This window comes from Kryptolebias marmoratus, linkage group LG8, assembly GCF_001649575.2.
Source record: "Kryptolebias marmoratus isolate JLee-2015 linkage group LG8, ASM164957v2, whole genome shotgun sequence".
Lineage (NCBI taxonomy): Eukaryota > Metazoa > Chordata > Actinopteri > Cyprinodontiformes > Rivulidae > Kryptolebias > Kryptolebias marmoratus.
Window position 1 is genome coordinate 567756 of NC_051437.1, and position 21581 is coordinate 589336.

The 21581-nt window shown below is 38.4% G+C and overlaps 1 protein-coding gene across 3 annotated transcripts in view; it reads right to left on the minus strand.

Annotated features, from left to right (window-relative positions):
- The window catches only part of LOC108249713 (neural cell adhesion molecule L1.1), an 81397-nt gene that overhangs the window by 20230 nt on the left and 39586 nt on the right, over window positions 1-21581 (minus strand). For all 3 annotated transcript variants that reach the window (XM_017439272.3, XM_017439271.3, XM_017439270.3), the window contains 13 exons: window positions 18730-18914; window positions 17306-17437; window positions 16161-16304; window positions 15963-16074; window positions 12582-12742; window positions 11733-11892; window positions 10155-10285; window positions 9964-10065; window positions 6400-6621; window positions 4479-4549; window positions 4167-4392; window positions 1284-1390; window positions 926-1190 (listed from right to left, as the gene is read on the minus strand). In XM_017439272.3, coding sequence (XP_017294761.1) covers window positions 926-1190; window positions 1284-1390; window positions 4167-4392; window positions 4479-4549; window positions 6400-6621; window positions 9964-10065; window positions 10155-10285; window positions 11733-11892; window positions 12582-12742; window positions 15963-16074; window positions 16161-16304; window positions 17306-17437; window positions 18730-18914 — 2018 coding nt within the window. The remainder of the gene's footprint in view (window positions 1-925; window positions 1191-1283; window positions 1391-4166; window positions 4393-4478; window positions 4550-6399; window positions 6622-9963; window positions 10066-10154; window positions 10286-11732; window positions 11893-12581; window positions 12743-15962; window positions 16075-16160; window positions 16305-17305; window positions 17438-18729; window positions 18915-21581) is intronic.

Sequence of the window (21581 nt, forward strand, 5' to 3'; positions counted from 1 at the left end):
GCTCGGTCATCCGGGAGGGACTCAGAGTAGAGCCGCTGCTCCTCCACATCGAGAGGAGCCAGTTGAGGTGGTTTGGGCATCTGGTGAGGATGCCTCCTGGACGCCTTTCTGGTGAGGTGTTCCGGGCACGTCCCACCGGGAGGAGGCCCAGAGGAAGACCCAGGACACGCTGGAGGGACTATGTATCTCGGCTGGCCTGGGAACGCCTTGGGATTCCCCCGGAGGAGCTGGCCCAAGTGGCTGGGGAGAGGGAAGTCTGGGTCTCCCTGCTTAGGCTGCTACCCCCGCGACCCGACCGATAAGCGGAAGAAGATGGATGGATGGGGGGTAGGGCAACAAAATAAATTGATTTCCAAAGAGGAGGAATATATTTGCAACTCACTGAAATTTAACATTTTATTTTCCAGGCTGTAGCAGCTTTCTAAGCATAAAACGCCTATGTGAATTGACTCCAAGTCAATAAATGTTTTTCCTTAAGCTCTTTTGGTGATATCAATATAAAGTAAGTCCTTGTTTACATTTGAATCATCGACATGAATGTCATACTTATTTGGACTTTCAGTGATTGAATGTAAACCATTCTTTTTACAGGGTGGGCTGAATATACAACTTCAATGATTTTTAAAAACAAAATTTTGGGAAATGAGTGTGAACTGTTTTTTCTAATCCACACAGATTCTAAATTAAATATAATGTTCAAATATACACAGGGCATTCAGGTGGTTCTTCTAAATATAATTCCATATTTAACTCCATAATTAAATAAATTCTAGCCTACAAAAGACATTGAGATTCAAGTATTACAAGCAAGCTTTACATTGTGGTCAAAATATGGTCACTTTGGATTTTTTTAGAGTAGTAGTTCACAAGCAAGAAAACAATGAACGTGTGTACTGTAAAAAAGTGATTTCTGATTTGAACTGACCTCCCTCAGGAGTGTTGAACGTTTGAAGTTTGGAGGGTGGACTCTCTCCTTTTTTGTTGAAAGCTGTGACCCACAGTTCATACTGAGAGAACAGACGCAGATCAGTCAGTTCTTTAGATGTATTTGTGCCATGAACCTCCACCACCCATCTGTCATCTTCTCTCAGTTTTTGGTGTCCCATTCTGTCCCTTTCCTCCTTGTGGTGATGTTTGATAAGAGACCTCCTGACTCTTGCGCTCACAGGACCCAACCTCCTGATGTAAATCTGATATTAAAGCAGACAAGACAAACGCAGAGAGCAAAGATGATATTTTCTGCAGAACTGTTTAGTCGGCAGAGTAGTTGTAATAACTGGTACCTTGTATCCTAGGAGCTGACCTCGAACCCTCTGGGCTTCATTCCATGTAACTCTGACTGTGCTTTTAGTTACAACACATGAAACTCCAGTGGGGGCCTCCTCCGGCTCTGAGACAAGTGAAACAAAAAGATGACACAGGATGGAGTGAGAGCAGTGAGGCATCAACATTACAGGAAGAATAAAAGTCAGCAATAAAAAAATCTGCCTAAAGAAATTAATTTTAAAAGCAATAACAGAAAATGTTAGTTTTAGCAACTTTTGTGTCCATTGTTTTGTAAATATGTGAATAATACCAATAATCTGAAGAGCAAAACATGTTAATCAGATAATGCTTGTAGTTTGTTAGCTTGTTAGCCACTTCACTACTAATCCAATTTCCAGTCTCACAGTGTGATATTTCTCTGAAATCCAACAGAAAACAGTTTTTTGGAACCCCTGTAAGGCAAATCGCTAGGAGGTAAGTTAGAAAAGACTGACATAAGCTGTGTAGTTCAGTATTTTAATTTGATCAAAAGGGGTATAAGCTATAAAACATTTTTTTTGCTATACTAAACAAAGTTTGTTTGTTTTTTAAATGAAGCATTTACATTACAGTTAATGAGTTGTGTGATGCTTATGTCAAGCTTCTGGTGCTTTTTTTAATGTTTTTTTTTAAATACATCATTTAAAAATGATCATACAATCCCTCTAACATGCCCTGCACACCATCAGGAGAGAAATGAGATCATGTTTTATTTAACTTTTACCGTCATAATGTTATGGCTGATCAGTTTATTAAGTGAAGTAGCCAGTCCTTTTATGCAAGCCTTTACGGCTTTATTCTTAGATACACAAATTGTTTTGATTGTATTTAAACTTTCAAAGATGTGTTTCTGAACATTTAAAAAATCGGTATCTCACAAACTAACAAAATTTGTAACTTCACTCACAGGAAAAGATATACATTGAATCCTGGGAAATGATCTTGGCATATTATTGCCTTTCTGCAGTGGGCCGAAAGTGAAGGATAATGGTTTTGCTCATGTCTCTGTGAATGGAAGCCTGATCAGGAAATAAAATAGAGGAAGGCTCAGGAAGGTATTGTGTCTGCATAGGAGCATACATCTCTTTGGATTTTTATGAAACTAGCAGAAAGTAATCAGTGGATATACATCTACAACTGAATACATTTTGGAGAATTCAAGATGGCTACCACATCCAACTGACCTTAAAAAACACAAAAATAGCTATAACTCAATCAGTTTTATAAATATTGAGCTAAATGTGGTGTGGTTGTATCTGAGGCCCATTTACAACACATACTCCCAAGTGCTTAAAACTTCAGCATTAACTAATAAAATCAACCAAGCTTGTCTGTTAGCAAAATGTCTCATGAACCACAGGCCAACATAATGTTACAAGGTTTGACCAAAATGAATACAACTCTGTCATTTCTCAACTTAAGATGATTTTAGTCAAAAACTCTGGCATGAAAGGAGGTGGGTGATATGCATACCTTCAAGGAATACTACAAATTTAATTATTTAATATGGAGTCTTTCAGATAAGGAACAAAACATTTTAACTGGCCAATTCATTAAAACCAGTCCTGAGGTCATAAATTTGTTGTGCGTTTAAATTGTCTGTTGTAGCAAATTGTGTCGTTATGTATGGCAACTATTCTGTACATACAGACAAATTTGCTAAAGAATAATTACAGTATTACCCATAAAAGTCAGTTTATAATTGTCAGCTAATAGTGTAAATGCTGATTCACCATTTTGGTTTGTTTGTTTGTTTGTTTTTCCTTTTCTTTACATTTTTAACAACGTAACTACTTCTGCGTACTTTGTGCTCTTTTAGCCATTCGTATATTAAACATTCACCTCATTTCAGAGATGGGTCCTATGACTTTTGTAACTGCTTTTAAAAATATTTAACTTTAATTACAAATATTATCCCCATGAAAATACACTGCAATCTCTTTTGTTCCTAAAAAAATGTTCTTTTTAAAATCTATTCCAGATACTTGCTCTATTTTCTTCTTCTTATGTTACTTTTAGCTTTTAGCTAATGTTCTCTACTTTTAGCCTTTGACTAGCCTTATTTCTATATTTACTTATTTATCTACCAGAAACATGGCAGTTAGACAAAGTAAATATATTTTATAACTTCTGCACAAAGAGAATTTAGCAGTTTGCTAATTCACCACTCTAGTCCCTAGCAGGACAAACAAATAAAACCTACAGTGCATAAAAACTACAACAATTTGAGCAATATAAAACTATAATACAATTAACAACATTAAAATCCCAAAGAATCCCTTTGTTAATTATAGCTAACAGATACTGTTCTGCTACTATTAGCTTTTAGCTAGCCTCTTGCTATGTTTAGCTAATCTTTGTTACTTTTAGCCAACTTTTGTTGCTTTTACCTGGCCATTTGCTGCTTGACCTTTAGCTACTTTTAGCTACTTATATCAAGCCTTTTGTTACTGTTAGCTTTCAGTTAGCGATCTGGTTCATTAAGCTTTAAGTTAGTGTTCTGAATGCTTTAGCTTTTAACTAGTGTTCTACTTCTTTAACAACTCAGTTTCAACTCCTTCAGCAACTTTCAGCAAAAGCACTCAGCTTTCCCATTGCACTCCCACAGCTTTGTCCACCTGTGTTCCATCTACAATCAGCCTACTTGTCTCCACTCAGTAATCACCCTTTCTAGTGTATTTAGTATTCACTAGTCATTGTTCCGTCTTGATCCTGATTTCTTTTTTTTTGTATCTTTATTGTTTTGCAGCCCTGTCAGTACAGTCCTTATTTCTTTTTTTAATGAAGTTTCACTGTGTTTTAGCCTGCATTTTGGTTCACTGAGACTGAAATGAAAAAACCAAAGAGATCAGGCCACATACTGTCCTCTCCTGAGTGTCCGATCTGAGGCTCTGGTGACAGTCCTTCCCCAACTGAGTTCACAGCCTGGACTTTGATCTCAAATGGTGTGTAGGTTCCTGTGTTGTTTATTTGAAAGGGTGGGGATTTTACAAAGTCATAGTTCCAGCTTCTGTTTTCCTCCTGAGCCTCCCGCCAGTACACCTTGTACTGAAAGTTGGGACCATTGTGCAAGCGGTTTTCCATTTTCTGCAATGGTATGCAAAATACATATATTTGTACAAAATTGTATTGAATGATACATACACACAGATGTACACAAACCAATAACTTACATCCCATGTGACAATCAGAGTCCCTGGGTCTGTTGAGTTACTGCGTACACCAGTGGGGTTTTCACTGGGAGCTGTACAAGAAAAAAAGAGCAAAGACAAAACTGTTTGATTAAAACACTGAAGCATATCTGCGTTATTTCTGTCACTCCAACATAAAGTGACAATTGGCACTCAGGATATTTGAGCTGTTTCACACAAGCTCTGCAATCCCATAATATGGAGAAATTCCAGAGTAGGTGCCTAGTATGCTCAGCTAATGCCTGTAACATAAACCCTGAGCATTTTCTACCCAGCATGGGTCCAAGATCTGTGCTTTTAATTAATGACAGCATTGCAAAGAGAGTGTTCTTTATTACCTGACACTAATTGCAAAGAGGCAATAATTTTTGTGTCCATATTTGTTTGTTTGTAGTGTAAGCAAAATAATTAATGAACCACTGGACAGATTTTAATGAAGCTCACAGGATTAATCATTGAATGTACATCTACAACAGATTAACTTTAACCAAATTCAAGATGATCACTACAGCCAAATGATCTTAGAACACACAAAATGGCTTTAACACATTCATTTTTACATATATTAAGCTAAAATCTGATGTGGTAGTAGCTGAGAGTAATCTTCAACACATACACCAAGGGTTAATACATCTTGCAAGATCTTGCAATACTCTGGTGTAGATTTTCAGGCATCCAGGACATGTCAAATCTAACAAGTTTAAAGCCATGATAGCTGTCAAAATAGGCAATTTTTCAGGGTTTTTGATTTGAACTTTTATGCTTCTAACACAATTTCTACATCCTTAAATGATTGTTTGAGGGTTAATGTAACTCAGACTCATCATGGTTTAAAAAAAATGGTTTGCCTTTGTTTACAACTAAATTCAGTGATCAGTTACAGAAATGTTCCCAATAGAGTTCAGAATATCTTGGCACAGCCCTTTTGCAAATGATCTTAGCCCCAACTTTTGCTTTAACTCCATCACTCGAACTCCTCCTCCAAAATGACTCTACTTCTGTGGACTCTCGCCTTTACAGGTTTTGGTTGCTGTTTTTTTTTTTTTTTCAGAAGAAGAGAGAAGAACTTTACCCTTTCTCTTTCAACCTGATGTCCCTGACTCTATTGTTTTCCTCTGACTCTTGTTTACATCTGGGGATTATTTTACTGACTCAATATTTTTTGTTCTCTGAGACTGCCTGAAGTGTGCTCATCAATGTTTAAATGTAAACAAATGACTTATAATTGTTGGCAACAAAACATTCATTTATTACAAATTATGCAGTAGACTTTTAGTAGAGAATAATGCTTATTTAGTGGTTATTTTCATCATAAATGACACACATACAAGATCAAAAAATCAAAAACACTGAAAAATCGCATATGTTGACAGCTATTATGTCTTAAAAAAAAACAAAACAAGTGGACTTCTGTTCTGCAGTTGAAGTCGTTTTGCTTTCTATCTGAGTTGCTTTCTCAGTTCAAAACTGGAGAAAGCTTTGGCAAGTGTAAGGTCTTTAACTACAGAACAGAAGTCCACTTGCTTTGTTTTTTAAAAACGTTTTTGGATCTTGTAGTACGGCACCAGATTGTGCATAATGCCATTCATAAGGTTTGACCAAAATGGCTGCAACTCCATCTATTCTCATTATACGATGGTCTTATTTTAAAACTTATGTATTACTTAAAGAAATGCTAGGCCTTTAATTACTGGTATAATTTACCATTGCTAAGTGGAAACCACAGATAAAGATCTTCCCACTGGCATTGTAGCTTCAACAAATGCATGGGTCTCAGTATGCTACAGCACTGGTTCCCAGCTTTTTGTCCCTGACATAACCACTACTTGGACTTATGAAAAACTGTACCCACTTCCACACCTTCAGGACTGAGTGTGCTGTGTTAGTAGATGGTGCCTTTTACCTGCTGGCTCTGTTTTCTGGTACTCCGTGGGTTCACTGGGGTCACTCCTTCCAATGGCATTAACAGCGATGACCCGGAAACGAAAGATGCAGAAGGGCTGGAGGATGAGCTGTAAGTGGTTGAAGTCCCCTGGTACTACCTTCTTCTTCTGCCACTTATGTTTTCCTTTTACTGTCTGTGGCTCCACTGACTGTGGCTCCTCCTGGGCTTCCACAATGAACTCTAGAAAAATATATTATATTGTTTTCTAAATGTTTATGTGAAATATGAGCATAAAATGCTTGAGCAAGCAATGTATATGTAGAAACAAACCAGAAAAACTCATAATTTTACAAAGCATGTATATTTCTTTGTCTATAGCTTGAATCAGAAAACAAAGTTAAATTAAGCTCTCGGAATGTAATCACTGAATGTACATGTACGACTGAGTCAATCCCCTACAAGACGGCTGCCACAGCTAAGCAACTTTAGCAAACACAAAAATGGCAATTTTACAGACACTAAGTTCAAATTTAGTATGATCATAGCTGAAAGACATCCCCCCAAAAAACTCTGGGAGCTAAATGATTGCGCAGGATCTTTTCAGTCAGTTTATTAGCAAAATATTTTATAAGCTGCTAGACATATTTTTAGAAGACTGCCAGAAAATAATTTTTAAATGTACATCTAAAAGTGGTTACATTTCTTGAGTTAACTCAATTCAAGATGGCCACCACATCTAACTGAACTTAGGGAAAATAAAAATGTCTATAACTCAGCCAATTTTACAATTATTAAGCTAAGGTTGGTGTGGTAGAAGCTGAGCAGCATCCCCAACACATGCTCAGATTCTATATTTTAGGCTAAAACTTGTTTTAACTAGTGACAATCTCTCAGCACAATATTCAGTGAACCAATGGAACAATTTTAATGAAACTCTCAGAAAATAATAATTGAAAATTTCTAAACCTCATTAACTTTTGGAGTCACCCCAAAAGAACCAGTCATTTTTAGCCAATACAAAAATAGCTATAACTCAGACAATTTTAATAATATTGAGCTAAAATTTGGTGTGGTTGTAGCTGAGAGTCATTCCTAAAACTATATTGGCAAACTATGGAGAGATTTTAAATACAGTTCTCAGAGAGTAATCAGTGGATGTATATTTACCACTATTTGACATTTGGCATCAACCTTTAAGATGGCCACCATATGTAAACAACATTTGCCATTCAAAAATGCTTGATAGAATACTCCAATTTACAGATAATGAGGTAAGGTATGTGGTAGCATCTAAGAGTCCTTCTCAGCACATACTCCGAGCAGTAACACACATCTTGTGAAATGTTGCTACGGCGGCCATTTTGAATTAAAACTTTTGTGACATGTTGCAGGCATTATGCATTCCTTCAGAGAATGCTTGGCCTTTAATTATTTTTGATTTAACTGCCAAAAAACCCCACCTAAACAGAGGAAAGTTATGTGTTCTGTCTCTGAGGTCCCATTCAGACATGGCATTAACATATTTTGTGGACAAATTAATCTCATCTATTATTTATGGTGCTAAATACAATTGTAAACATTTTCAGGCTGGACTATCTCGCCCATTGGACCACAGATTATATTTGGGGGAAGCCACTCCATGTTTGTACGGACATCCAGAAACAAAAAAAGAACACCACTCAGACCCAATGTCAACAACATGAACTCAGTGGCATATAATATACAAAACATCTTGCTGGTATTTTAGCTCCTCTTGTTGGAAACACACCACATCACATAGAGAACTCCAGGGATTTTGCAAACAAAGTTAGACATTTGAAGCTGGCTCCAGGAGAAACCCTTGTATTATTTAATGACCCTTCACCTTTCACTTACGTACCCACATCAGAAGCAGTGGAAACCATCAGAAAATGACTTCAACAAGATAATGATCTAAACAACAGGACCAGTTTCACCCTGGTCCAGATCTGTACCCTGCTTGATTGCTGTCTTTCCCTCACTTATTTCAAATATAATGACAGTTTTTACAGACAGAAGCACGGCCGTGCCATGGATCTCCAGTGTCACACATTGTGGTCAATCTCTACATGGAGGAAGTGAAAAAGAGAGCTCTGAACGTCACCAAGCCACTGGTTCAGATATGTGGATGATACCTGGATCAAAATCCAAAATAAAGGATGCTTTCACCAGACACATCAACTCTGCTGACAACAACATCAAGTTCACCAAAGAGGATGGGAATGACAACAAGCTGTCTGTTTTGGACTGGAGATAGAAGCCTCAACATTGAGGTTTACAGGAAACCAACCCCTTTTGTCAACTCAGCATAAACACTCCACAGAACTGGAGGGAGGGGGGGGACAAAAAAAACAATGTCATCCCTTTGTCAGGAGCAGTGGAGACGGAGGCGAACCCTCAGTGCAGACTCATTTACAAAACTGAAAATGTATTTTAAAATAACAAAACAAAAGCAAAAGGCTGGTGTGGCAGCAAAAACTAAACTGAACAGAAATCCAAAAATGACAAGGCAAGGCACAGCAAGGTGGAACCAAGGACAAAACAACAACAATGAACTGGCGGGGAAGTGGAGAAGCAGACCCGTTTTTAAAGCAGAGAATGATTATGGAAAGTGGGCACAGGTGAGAGATTACAGCAGATGGAGATGGGCATGACAATTACCCAAGTGCAGACAGAGGTGAGGTGAATACTGACAGAAGTACGAAGACAAAATAAACTTAAACAAAAAAGCAACCCATGAAACAAGAAACAAAACTACGAATAAACTCAAAAATACAAGAAATCATGACACCCTTATGTTGCTAGCCTACTGTATCTGAGATACTCAGAAAGATTGTCTCCAAACACAACATCCCAGTACATTTCAAACCCAACAGGACTCTCAGACAGAGGCTGGTCCATCCTAAGGATAAAACACCCAAACCCAAACTGAGCAGAGTGGTGTCTGCAGTTCAGTGCAGTGAGAAATGTTCAGAACTCTATATTGGAGAAACCAAACAGCCTCTCCACAGATGCATGAATCAACAGAGGAGAACCAGCTCTTCTGGACAGGACTCAGCTGTTCACCTACACCTCAGGGATAAGGGACACTCTGAGGACCAAAATGTTCAGATTTTGGACTGAGAAGACAGATGGTTTGAGAGGAGGGGTGAAGGAAGCCAATTAAGTCAAATGAGAAAACTGTACTTTAAACAAAGGAGGAGGTCACAGATTTCAGTTTTCTAAAACTTACAATAAAGCATTAAGCCTGATACTCAGACATGTCCCTCTAACTCACGCCAAGACGTCTCTCTTGTGAGGCAGGCAAATGAAGACCCTAACAGCTCTCCAAGTGGGAAAGGAGTGAGATTAATCTGCATGTTAATCCAGCTTGAACAATAGATCATTTCATGCAGTTTAAAGTTTGGACCACCACACTCTCTAGTTTTGAAATGAGAAAGCTCCCTGACTGGGAAGCAACACATCTTAAACTACTGAATAAAAGTCCAGTTGTTGTTTTTTAAAAAAATTTTTGTACACCAACATACAAGTCGTGGGCTATTGTTTAGTGTATTTGTTCCTTACCTGTGATGGGACTGTTGTGTGAGGGTCCTGGAATCCAGCTGAGAGTGACACTGTGGTCCTCAATATCCGACAGAGACAGAGAGCTGGGAGGGTCTGGTGAAGCTAGGGACCCAACAGAAAACTCTAAGTACTAAACACAAACAGGTATCCACAGTCTACAGTCTGATGCTTTTGTGCACACAGTGCCATACCTACTGCAGTGATGGATCCAGTGGCACTTACACTGCCCAGTGGTTTGGTGTGAACCTCACAAGAGTAATTTGCAGTGTCATCTGATTGGACATTTGCCACTTCCAATGTGTTATTGTCAAACACAGTGTACCTAAAACCACAAGCAAAATGAATAGAGAAAAATGCAAGAAAAAGACAACCAAAACCCTAGGGAGAAAAAAAAAAAATCTATTTCATAAATATTGTGTATGTGTATACACACACACACACACACACTCTGCAGGTTATTAGTTACCCTTGTTCAATTTCTTGTTAACACAAATAGCTAATCGGCCAATCACATGGCAGCAACTCAACGCCTTTAAGCATGTAGATGTGGTGAAGACGACTGTCTGAATTTCAAACGGGGCATCAGAATGAGGAGGAAAAGAGATTTAGGTGACTTTAAATGTGGCGTAGTTGTGAGTAAAAATCTCAGTAGATCCTCAGTTTCTGAAATACTTAGACCAGCCTGTCTGGCACCAACAACCACAACACATTCCAAATCTCCTTCTTTCCCTATTTTGATGGAATTTCAGCAAGTTGTCTTCACCACATCTGCATGCCTGTAGGTACTGGGTTGCTGCCATGGGATTAGAGCTGGTCAGTTACTGACTCACCCGGGCTAATAATCCAAATCCTCATACGGAATCAGGACTCACAAGTCAGAGGTCTCAGTTAACCTAGATCCTATTTGTGTCAACAAGCAATTGAACAAATGTTCCAAATAAAATAGCAAGTGAGTGTATATATAAATATTTCAATTCTCTTTCTATTCCAAGGAGTTACATTACCTATAAAAAGTAATGAACTCCTTGGATGTTTTGTGCTTTTATTGCTGTCATAAATTAATCATGGTCATGTTCTAATACAGTGGTGGCAGCTGTCACTGAAAAAAATAAAGACTCTTCCACCCCAGTTGTCTTTTTATGTGTAGGGTACAATTTTTGTACAATTTATACAATCATAAAAGTTAAGGACATTGCCACAGAAATTCAATCTCTATCCTAACTCTGATTCCAAATTTATACACAACCCTCTGTGTGAAATGTGTACTCGGTCTCTCACTGTAGTTACTATATAGTTAACAGCATGGTGTTTTTACATTTCTGACACTACTTGAATGCAACATACTAAACAATTATGTGCCGAGAACTCACAGCCAGGCTTTACAAAAACGTTAGCAAAATATGTTGGCATACATGCCTGAATCTGAAGTGATGGACAACAATTTCACCAGTTTTGCATTAGAAAGTGTAATTAATATAATCTGTCCTCATAACACTAATATAAAATAAACTTACACATACTTGTTACACTTTCTCACTTTAGCTTTTTATTCAGCCACTGCCTCTGTTAACAGTACAGTATGTAGTAAAAACAAGCAACACAACATTATAATGAAATGTTGAAACACGGCTCCCTTTACAAAGCTAAAAATGAAATTCACTACTGTATCTGTATAGTCTGCTTAATCTCCAATAATGCTGTGATTGTGTGTCCCTGAATGACTACTATAGGGTCATTTTTCTTGACATGGTGGGTGTGTGTAAGTTTACTTGTCATCTCGTGATGACTCTAGCAGTTTATGTCCATTCCTTCTCCATTCAACCTTGTAATCATGCAGTCGAGAATCTTTGTAGAAAAGACAGTGCAGGAGAGCAGCACTTCCTCTGACGACGTGGACATCCTTGGGGCCTGTAAGTATCACAGTTCGATCTGACAGAAGGAAGAAATACAGGAGAGCCGGTTTTTATTCCGTGCCTTTACAAAATCCCCAATTTGTAAAAAAAATCCCCAAATTTTTTAAATTTGTTTTTACACTATTTAACACTTTTTCAAAGATTTTAATAGTATGATCATATTAACAACAAACGAAAATAACTAAGTTGAGAAAATGTGAGAAAATTAGAAATGTGTCAGAATGTGGTGAGAGCATGGCGAACCCAATATGCAGACTCATCTTAAAAATAAAAACTGATTTATTTAAATAACAAAACAAAGGGCTGACGTGACAGGGCGGGGCAGGGCAGGGCGGGGCAAGGCGAGGCAAGGCAAGGCGGAACCTTGGACAAAAACATCAATACATGGACATACCTGGGATAACGAACAATGAACCGGCAGGATAGTGAAGAAGATGAATGGGTTTTAAAAGCAGAGGGTAATTATGGAAAGTGGGAACAGGTGAGTGAAAACAGCAGGTGGAGATGGGCATGACAATTAACAAGTGCAGACTGAGGTAAAGAGAATACTGACAGAAGTACAAGGAAAAATAAACTTAAACAACCCAAGAAAGCAGAAAAACAAGAACCCAAAACTAAGAACAAACTCAAAAAATACTAGAAATCGTGACAAAATGTTGGCTTTCCATGGCAGATGTTTGTCCCCAAAATATGTGCATGACTTACTGAAAACTTCCAAGTTTGCAGTGATGGAGATGTTCGTCTGTTTGACAGAGCAAAAGTACACTCCACTGTCTATGTGAGTAACATTCTCCAGCTCAATTGTCCCATTGGTCAACAGAGAAACACGAGGATCTGGTATCAAAGAAACCTTATCATCTCTCTCCCTGCACACACAGACACACAGAAACAGAGTAAACATATCAATCATAAAAGATAATCAGAGGTGAAGATGCAACTCTGCATCTTCTGAGTTAAGTTTTATTCCAACATTAGACATAAATGGATATCAATAGTAACAGCAGAACATCAGATATTCAATGAATAAAGGGTGTTTCTCACCCATTTAGTGAGTAAATAATAGACAGAAACAAAAAGATGTTTAATGAGAACACAAAAATCCATTTAAACCTTTGTTGTAAGAAATGTACAACATTACTTGGAAATGTTGTCATTGCAACATTTACAACATTATTTGGAAAAAGAACAATTTGGAACCTTAATAATGCCAATCTTTTTGTTTATTTACTACAGTATGTAATAGTGGGCAGCAAACCCACTTGATCTAAAGTGGATATAAAAAGTGTATACCTTTAAAAAAAAATCCCACCTTTTATGTGACATATATCCTGTACAATTTAAATAAAAAGAAATCTGTTGTGGAGAAAGATATAAAAACTAAACGGCTGCATTTAGCTGGTTCCTGTCAGGAGGTGGGACTAAGCCGGCGAACCCAGAACGCAGACTCATGATGGAAGAAAATAAAACTAATTTATTAACTTAAATAATAGACAAAAACAAAAGGGCTGACGAGGCAGCAAAGACTAACAAAAACTAAATCCAAAACTAGATGAAGGGCAAGACATGGCATGGTAAAGAGCAGACAAAGCGGAATGATCCAGTGAGTAGTGAATGAGAAAGACCGGTACTTAAAGACAGAGGATAATGAGGAAAATGGACACAGGTGAGAGAGAATAATTACAAGCAGGCGGAGATGGGCGTGGCAGACCTAACAGGAAAAGTACTTGGGAGGTGGAGAGTGACAGGGCATGAACAGGAAAACTAAACTGAAACAAGACAATAATCAAACACAACAAACTGAAAATACCAAACTATGACAGTTCCATAAAAGTACTCACGCTTAAACTAGTCTTAGTCTAAGGAAGGAGTCCATCAGCAGGTCACGCTTTGACCTGGTAATATTTGCCTACTCTTCCTTGCCAAAGTGCTCCAGTAAAAATGTATGGCAAGTTAATATTTCAAATAATGCATGCTTTGAAACATTTTATGGTAGGCAATTTGTTTATTTATTTAATATCCTTGGTATCATGCATCTTCTTGCTGCATGCGAACTCACTTGGTTTGACTGTTTAACATTTTATTTATTTTGAATTCTCAGTATTTATTCTAAATATTCAGTATTTATATTATTATTCATATTATCAGTACATGTTATTCAGTTTTGTCTTGCTTTTTATTTAGCATCAAGTCAAGATCTGACAAGGATGCAGGGTAAAGTGTCCAGTGAGCGAGACCAAAACCAGACACGGAGACAACAGCTGAAGGTAAGTGTTTTTATTTACAAGGTGGAGTCTATGTACAGTGCGCGTGCCGTGGTTGGATCTGGAAGGAAAGAGGACAGGGTGAGTCTCGGGTACTAATCTTGCAATCAGCTGAGCACTGCACGAACGACTTAATTGTTTTGTTCTTTGGTCTTACAGATCCAGAAGGTGTCCAGCGGTTAGGAGGAAAAAGGAGGAGGCGTTCAGGTGATCCAGGAGTCGACAAACCAGTAATCCCGTCCAGGTGAGTATCCCGAAAACCAGGGTAGGTATCTGTGAGTCCAAAGCTAAGTGACGTGGCAAGGTGTCTAAAACAAGGTACATAGAAAACGTAGTCAATAGTTAACCAGAACTTGGTTAGAAACGGTGGCTGCGAATCTAACCCAGGAGGTTCGATGCTCCAGCGAAGGTCTGGTCTCAACTGGAGGCTTAAGTACTGGCAGTCTTCATTAACTGGATCTGGATCACCTGTGAAGGGAAAAGCTGGAGGAGCCGCCCCAAGGCGGGGCTAAAACTCCAGATCCCTACAAGATCAAATTATTTGAATCAAATGCTCCTTGTTTTTTTATTTATCTATTGTAGTATTTTTAACACAACAGAGCTATACCTTTGAGTGTATCAAGCATTTGTTTGACAGTCTGTAGAACATTGTTTACAGTTCAGATTGATTAAAAAAGGACAATAGATTGTGACTTTTTGTTTCATTTCTTATTTTATAGTACATCTATCAGTTGATATATTCTGCCCTGCTGTTTGACCTTCTATCCTAGATGCTCCCCATTAGTCAGAAGATAGATACAAAAAGATTTCCAAGACCCTAAACATCCCCAGGAGTTCTGTTAGAGCCATCATCAAGAAATGGAGGAAATATGGAGTGTGTTAATCTACAAAGATCTCATAAACTGAATGACCGTGAAGAAGAAGAACAGTGAGAGAGACCACCACGACACATGTGAGCTCTCTGAAGGTGGTACAAGCTTCAGCAGGTGAGATGGGAGTCCTCTGCCTCCCTCCTTTTTCTTATTGTACAGTCTCACAGGTCAGCTGCCCTTGTATTCAGTTCCTCTTGGCTTTTCAAAAGGGCTTGGTTACCCTACTTTGATAGTGGGGGTGACAATATATGTACCATTCTATAGAGACTAATCAGTGCTTCAAACTCCATTCATACAGTGATGGGGCACATCAGATGCAATGAGGGCTTCAGTGTCCTGCCCTGGGACACTTTGACATGTGACTGCTGCCAGGAATGGAACCTCCAACTTTCTCATTGGAGAACAACTGCTCTAACCACTGAGCCACCTGTACAACATTCCCCATTCCCATGTGGTAATAGATTTTTTTTCTCTAGAATCTTGGAACACTGGGTTCAAAGTTGGTTCTGTGCCAATCTGGATGTTGGGTATTGATGTTTCCATAGTTCCCAGATCCTTCTTATATAGATATAGCCTGTCTCTGCAGGCTTGCTCGTATAGTAAAATTTCAAAAGTTTTAGGTTTTCTGCCTTTGTCCATGACAATCTTGCTCCAGTAGCCCATTTCTCATCAGAATGTCCTGACTCCCCAAAATCTGATGCAGAATTTGTTAATCCAGGCGACATCTGAGTCAGAATGGCATTATTTATATATCTCCAGGTTAGTGGCACTGAGGTTTGTACCCTTACCACAAGTTAAGAAATAAAGAAGCTAATAAAGCTTTATCCAAAATAAATAAGAATAAGTGAAACTAAAAGGTGGTAAACCTCTTTAACCTTTAAGGTTAAGTTAATAAACTCTGTTCAAGTTGACACATTGATTTATTTATTTAAGAAACAAACTGTCCTTCTCACCATTTAATATGTGGCCGGGGTGAGCCAAAAGACTCACAGTGCATCTGGATGTCTCCATTCTCAAAGACCTTGTACACAACCCCGTCAGAAGACAAGATCTCTGGAGGAAGCTCTGAGAGACAAAATGTTTGAAAAGTAACTAATTGAAAAAACATATTAATAGAACAACTGTAAGAATAAGTGAAAGTGTGTACATACCAACAACTAACAACTTGATATTGAGCAGAATGGAGCCGTGTTTGTTAGTGGCTTCACACTGATACACAGCTGTGTCAGTAACTTCAACATCCCTCAGTATCAATGCACTGCTTGTTACAGTGCGGCGAGGGTCATCATCCACATCTAAACAAACGTTTAGAAAACAATAAGGACAGGTGAAGCTAAGGTGACACAATTACACCTTATTATTGAACACAAAACTGGAAAAGACAGCAATATTAGATCGATAAATCTGTTCCAGGAGCTGAGCCTCCATCCCCTGCTGTCTCCTTCTGATAACTTTATGGTAATTCATTTTAGACAGCAGAGCTTTTCTAGCATTTATGATGATTCATTTTATGTGGCACAGCTTCTTTAGAATTTATGATAACTCCAACATCTGGCCCATGGTTTCTCTCTGCAGAAGCAGAGAGAAGTTTTAATATCATGAAAACTTACCACCGTTTGTTAGTAATGAGGAGTTGTCATATAACAGTCAGACTGTGCCAATCATGAAAATGCTCACTTTGGGTTGCAAATCGGCTTAATTGAAATATGATGTATCCTTCAGCAGACATGATTTTAATAAACAATTTTTGGAATGATTGAATCCAAGAAAGTGTGGACAGGAGGGGAACTTTGTCTCTAATTGTGCTGAACAGACTTGAGAACCATAGACTGAGCCTGATCAGACTGTTGGAGGGGCAGAAAGAAAGAATTCTGCAGACAATGTAAGTGAGCAGAGGGAGCAGATGTCCCAGAATCTGGCACAGACATGCAGCAGATTAGTGAGGCTGCTTCTACAGTGGCTGTTTGTGTGGATGAAATAAGTCAGAAAACTGTGAAAGAAGAAATAAATGTTGATGATATCAAGGCTAATGGAGAGAATAAAGTTTAGGATGATGAAGCTGTGTTCTGACTAGCTGTAACTGCATTTGGGTCCTTATAATACACAAATCCCAATACCTTCCCTTCTTGGACACTTCCACCTTTATGAAAAATTAATGTATAGCTGGTCAGGTTTGAAATCTAGGTAATCTTCATTTATACATAAAGTACTTCCTCAGCAATCAGTAAATTACATACACCTTGATTTAAACTACAAAAACTTACTAAAACTGTGTGAAAAAAAAATAAAATCATACTTTCTAGTCTTTGTCCATTAATGCTCCAGGTGATGATGGGCTCTGGATTTCCTTTAGCCAGGCAGTCTAATCGAACAGTTTCCCCTGGAGTATACATTAGGTCCTGGGGAACCTTCAACCAGTAGGGAGCCGCTAAAAACAGTCGAGAAGATTCAAACAAACAAAAAAAGAAACAGTCACAAAATTAATTTGTAGCATCTTTTCAAAATGGTTTTATTATAAATAAAACTAGGAACTGAAATATAGCCCAAAATAAAAATTGTGTATGGGTAATTTTAACAGTTAAAATACAAACAAGTAACCAACACCTAAATGTGGTCTACTGATGAATATGTGGGAGCAGAGGTTTTGTTATTCTGTTATTTCACAATCTGACATTTATATGATGACATATAAATGTTGTTGTGGTGATTTGGCTTTTTCTGGGTTGTTTTTATTTTAGTTCTCTGGTTTTGGTTTTGTTTTCTATTTGTAGTTATCTGGTTTTTGTTTTCTTCTTGGTTCTGTCCTCCTTGTGTTTGTGTTCTCATTTCCACTCTTCCCCAGTCATTCATTTGTCTGTTAGCCACGCCCATCTTCACCTGTCCCGAATAAGTAATCATTCCACCTGTTCCCACTCACCTCGTTATCCGCAGTCTTTAAAACCCGGTCACTCTTCCCATACCTCGCTGGTCCATTGTCTAAGGTTTGTCTAAGGTTTGTTTGATGTTTGTGTCTCTTGTTTGCTTCACTCCGTGTTCCTGGTTTTCTGAGTTCTGTTCCATTTATGTATTTTTATTTAGTTCTTATCTGCTTGCTGCCACGTCAGCTTTTTGTTTTTGTTCGTTTTCTTAGTTTAATAAATTAGTTTTTCTTTCTTTAAAATGAGTCTGCATTCTGGGTTCGCCTCCGTCTCCACCGTTCCTGACAGTTGTTACAGTCTGAATATTCTGTGTGGGATTCCATTGGGGAAAAAATCAGTGAATGGGTGGAGCTATTTACCCACAATTTAAGTTTAAACTGAACACATCACCTGTTCTGGAGCAGGTGATGAGGTTCCTAAACTCAATCACTTAGGCTGCCCTCTGAACTTCATGCACTATAGGTTTTTAGGTGCTAAGGTTTATTGCTGGGTGGCTGTGGCTCAGGGAAGAAGAGTCGTTGGTTGCCAATCAGAGAGATGGTGGTTTGGTCCTGGCTTCCTCCACCACTTGCCAAAGTGTTTATGCCCAAGACGCTGAACCCCAAGTTCCTCCTAATCTGCACCCTGGTGTGAATGTGACTTGTAGTGGAAAAGTGCTTTGAGTGGTCAGAAAGACTAGAAAAGCTATATATAGAAATATTCAGCTTACACTTTCAACTCACTGATATTAAGAACAGAGAATGTCAACTCCCATACCAGTGAACACAGCAGTATGTGACACCCTGTATATTCAGCAGCCTACCTTGAACAGTAACAGTGAAGGTGTGTGTGGTGTGCCCGTGGGTGTTGCTGGCTCTACATCTGTACTCTCCATCATCATCTTCAGTGATGCTTTCAAAATAAAGCCAGCGATTATGTTTCTTTAGCTCGGCTCTCAAATCACTGAGATGATCATTAATCTTCTGCCATTCCACCTTGGGTGTAGGCCTGCAGAAACACAGATAAAGATTAGAAGACAAACAGAATGAGAAAGAGATGTTATGGGTGAGAGATTATGTTATAGACTGGAGGAAGGAGCTGAGCAGGAAATGATCAGCTACAACAAAATGAAAGAAATTAGCGGTGAATGAATGCAAATTATCATTTAACATTGAATTTGATATTTTAATTAACTTCATTGCTAATTACTTCAAAGAGTGGCCTCTTTGAAATATATTCACAAAGAAACTACAATAGAGGAAGGATATGTCATGAAAAGGGATTAGAAATAAACTTGTATGTCAACAGTGTGTACATGGAACTTAAAAAAATGAAATGACATCTATCATGATAAATAAAATTTGGTTTACCACAAAGTTTAAGATTTTGTGGTAAAGCCGGCATTAAGTGCAAGTGTATGAATAGTATGTAATATTTTACATACGAAAATGTTACATGAAGCATTTTTGTCTGTGCTCTTTTCAACCCCCACAACCAAATATTGTTTTCTGGTTTCAGCCAGTTCTGTGACCATGGCTGGCATCTTGTTTGGCATCTCTGGCACTGTGTTAAACTGCTTCTCCTCTTACTTATCTGAAACGTCTTTTTCAGTTTTTATGAACCAGATTTACTTAAATAGTGCACCACTGTCTTGTGGGGTACCTCAAGGTTCAGTTTTGGGCCCAATCGTCTTTTTCTTGTATATATATCCTTTGGGGGTCTTCCTAAAACACTACAAAAATTTGTCTTATCATCTGTATGCTGATGACATACAATTGCATTGTTCTTCTCATCCTTCCGAGATGTACAAACTGTCTCAGCTCAACAATTGTCTGTCTGAAATTAAATTATGGCTGGACAACAACTTCCTTCAATTAAATGCAAACAAAGCGGAAACTCAGTTCCTTGTTTTCTGACAATCATTGTAAAATTCTTGTTTGTAACCGTTTTTGTATCATTGAAGAAACATCTCTAAGTTGAGACCATTTGTGTCACAGACTGAGCTAGAAATGGTTATTCGTGTTTTTATTTCCTCCCGTTTAGATTATTGTAATAGTCTTTTTATTTGTTTTAATAAAACCTCTATGGCTCCCCTTCAGTCTGTACAGAATGCTGCAGCAAGGCTGCTGACCAAAACTGACAGAACAGTGCACATAACTCCTGTTCTTGCCTCCCTGCACTGGCTTCCTGTGCACGGATTCATTTTAAAATTTTGGTTTTGATTCGTGGACACCGTGCTTTTCAGGCATTGGCTCTGAGGCTCTGAAACGCCCTCCCGCTGTCCCTTCACTACACAGACTCCACAGACTCTTTCAAGAAACAACTGAATGCATTTTTATTCAGTCAGGCTTTTCCTTAATGATTCCCTAATGTTTTAATTGTTTTGCCTTTGTGAAGCACTTTGTGATCTATATGTCTGTGAAAGGTGCTATAGAACCTAGTACTTATACTACTTGGTATGTTTAGTTCATTATTAAATCATCACCTCATCTCAGCCCAGTCCTGTTGCTTGTTTATCTTTGTTTAGTTTATGAAATCTTAGTTCAGTGAATAAAACAGTTTTGGCATCTTAATATTTCTATGTTGCCCTGCAACCACTGTTAAATGACAATAACTTTCTTCTAATAAGATGATCTTAGTTCAAATAATGCTAGGCCTTTATTATTTTATATTTTTCCCTAAAGCAATTAGTATTTAATGGTTTTTATGGTCTTTTGTTTACGTTACAAAAGTCTAACTTTTTTAACAGGGGACTGTAGACTTTTTATATCTACTGTATTTATTCATCTCCCCCATGCCTCCGTCAATACATTGACATCTTCTGCAGCAGTTTCAGCATGAAGTCTCTTCAGGTCCAACTCCATCATCTTGGTCCATCTGAGCAGGACCTTTTGTTTATTCTGCCTGACCAAACTGCTGCAGCTCCTGCAGGTTGGATGGGTGCTGTTCATGTTCAAAAACCTTTATATCAGACCAGAGAGCCTCAGTTTAACTTTGACTGGACCATTCCAGGACATTTAAAACTAGTTCTTTTTAAACCAAAGTGTTGCTTCAGTGGTGTATTTAGGATCATTGTTCTGGAGAAATGTGGATCTTTGTCCCAGTCTCAAACAAACTCCTTTCATGAACTTCTCTGTATTTTGCTCAAGCTACCTCTCCTTTAACCCCTTACCACGTGGCGGCCCGCCCACGGACCGTTTTACTGCACAATTCAGATCTGTATAGTTTTTGCTACATTTATTGTTTTTATTAACTTAAATTTCAAAATAGCTGTGTTTTGGCGCCACTTTTGATTGACGTTTCGTCTGACCAACTGGGTTGCTCTCTGCCCCCCCTAGAGCCCCTCTAATTTCCCATGTGTAAAGTCATGAAAGTCTCCTCCCCTCATTTGCAAGCCTATAGCTCCGGTCAGTCAGCCCCCAAGCCGGTTCTGACACCACAGGCGGGTAGCCAATGAAATTCCGGTCACGGGATTTTTCTGGGAGGGGGGTTGGAACTTTGCATGACTCCCAAATCAGTCTGCATATAACGGTCTAACAGAGAGGCTGCTTCATGCGTCCTGCGCGTAAATGCGGTGAAGACTGTTTTTTGGACTTTTTTCGACATAAAAGCTGGTGAAATGACCAAAGGAGATAAAACACACAACAGAAGAAGTTCTGGAGCTGGTGAAGAAAA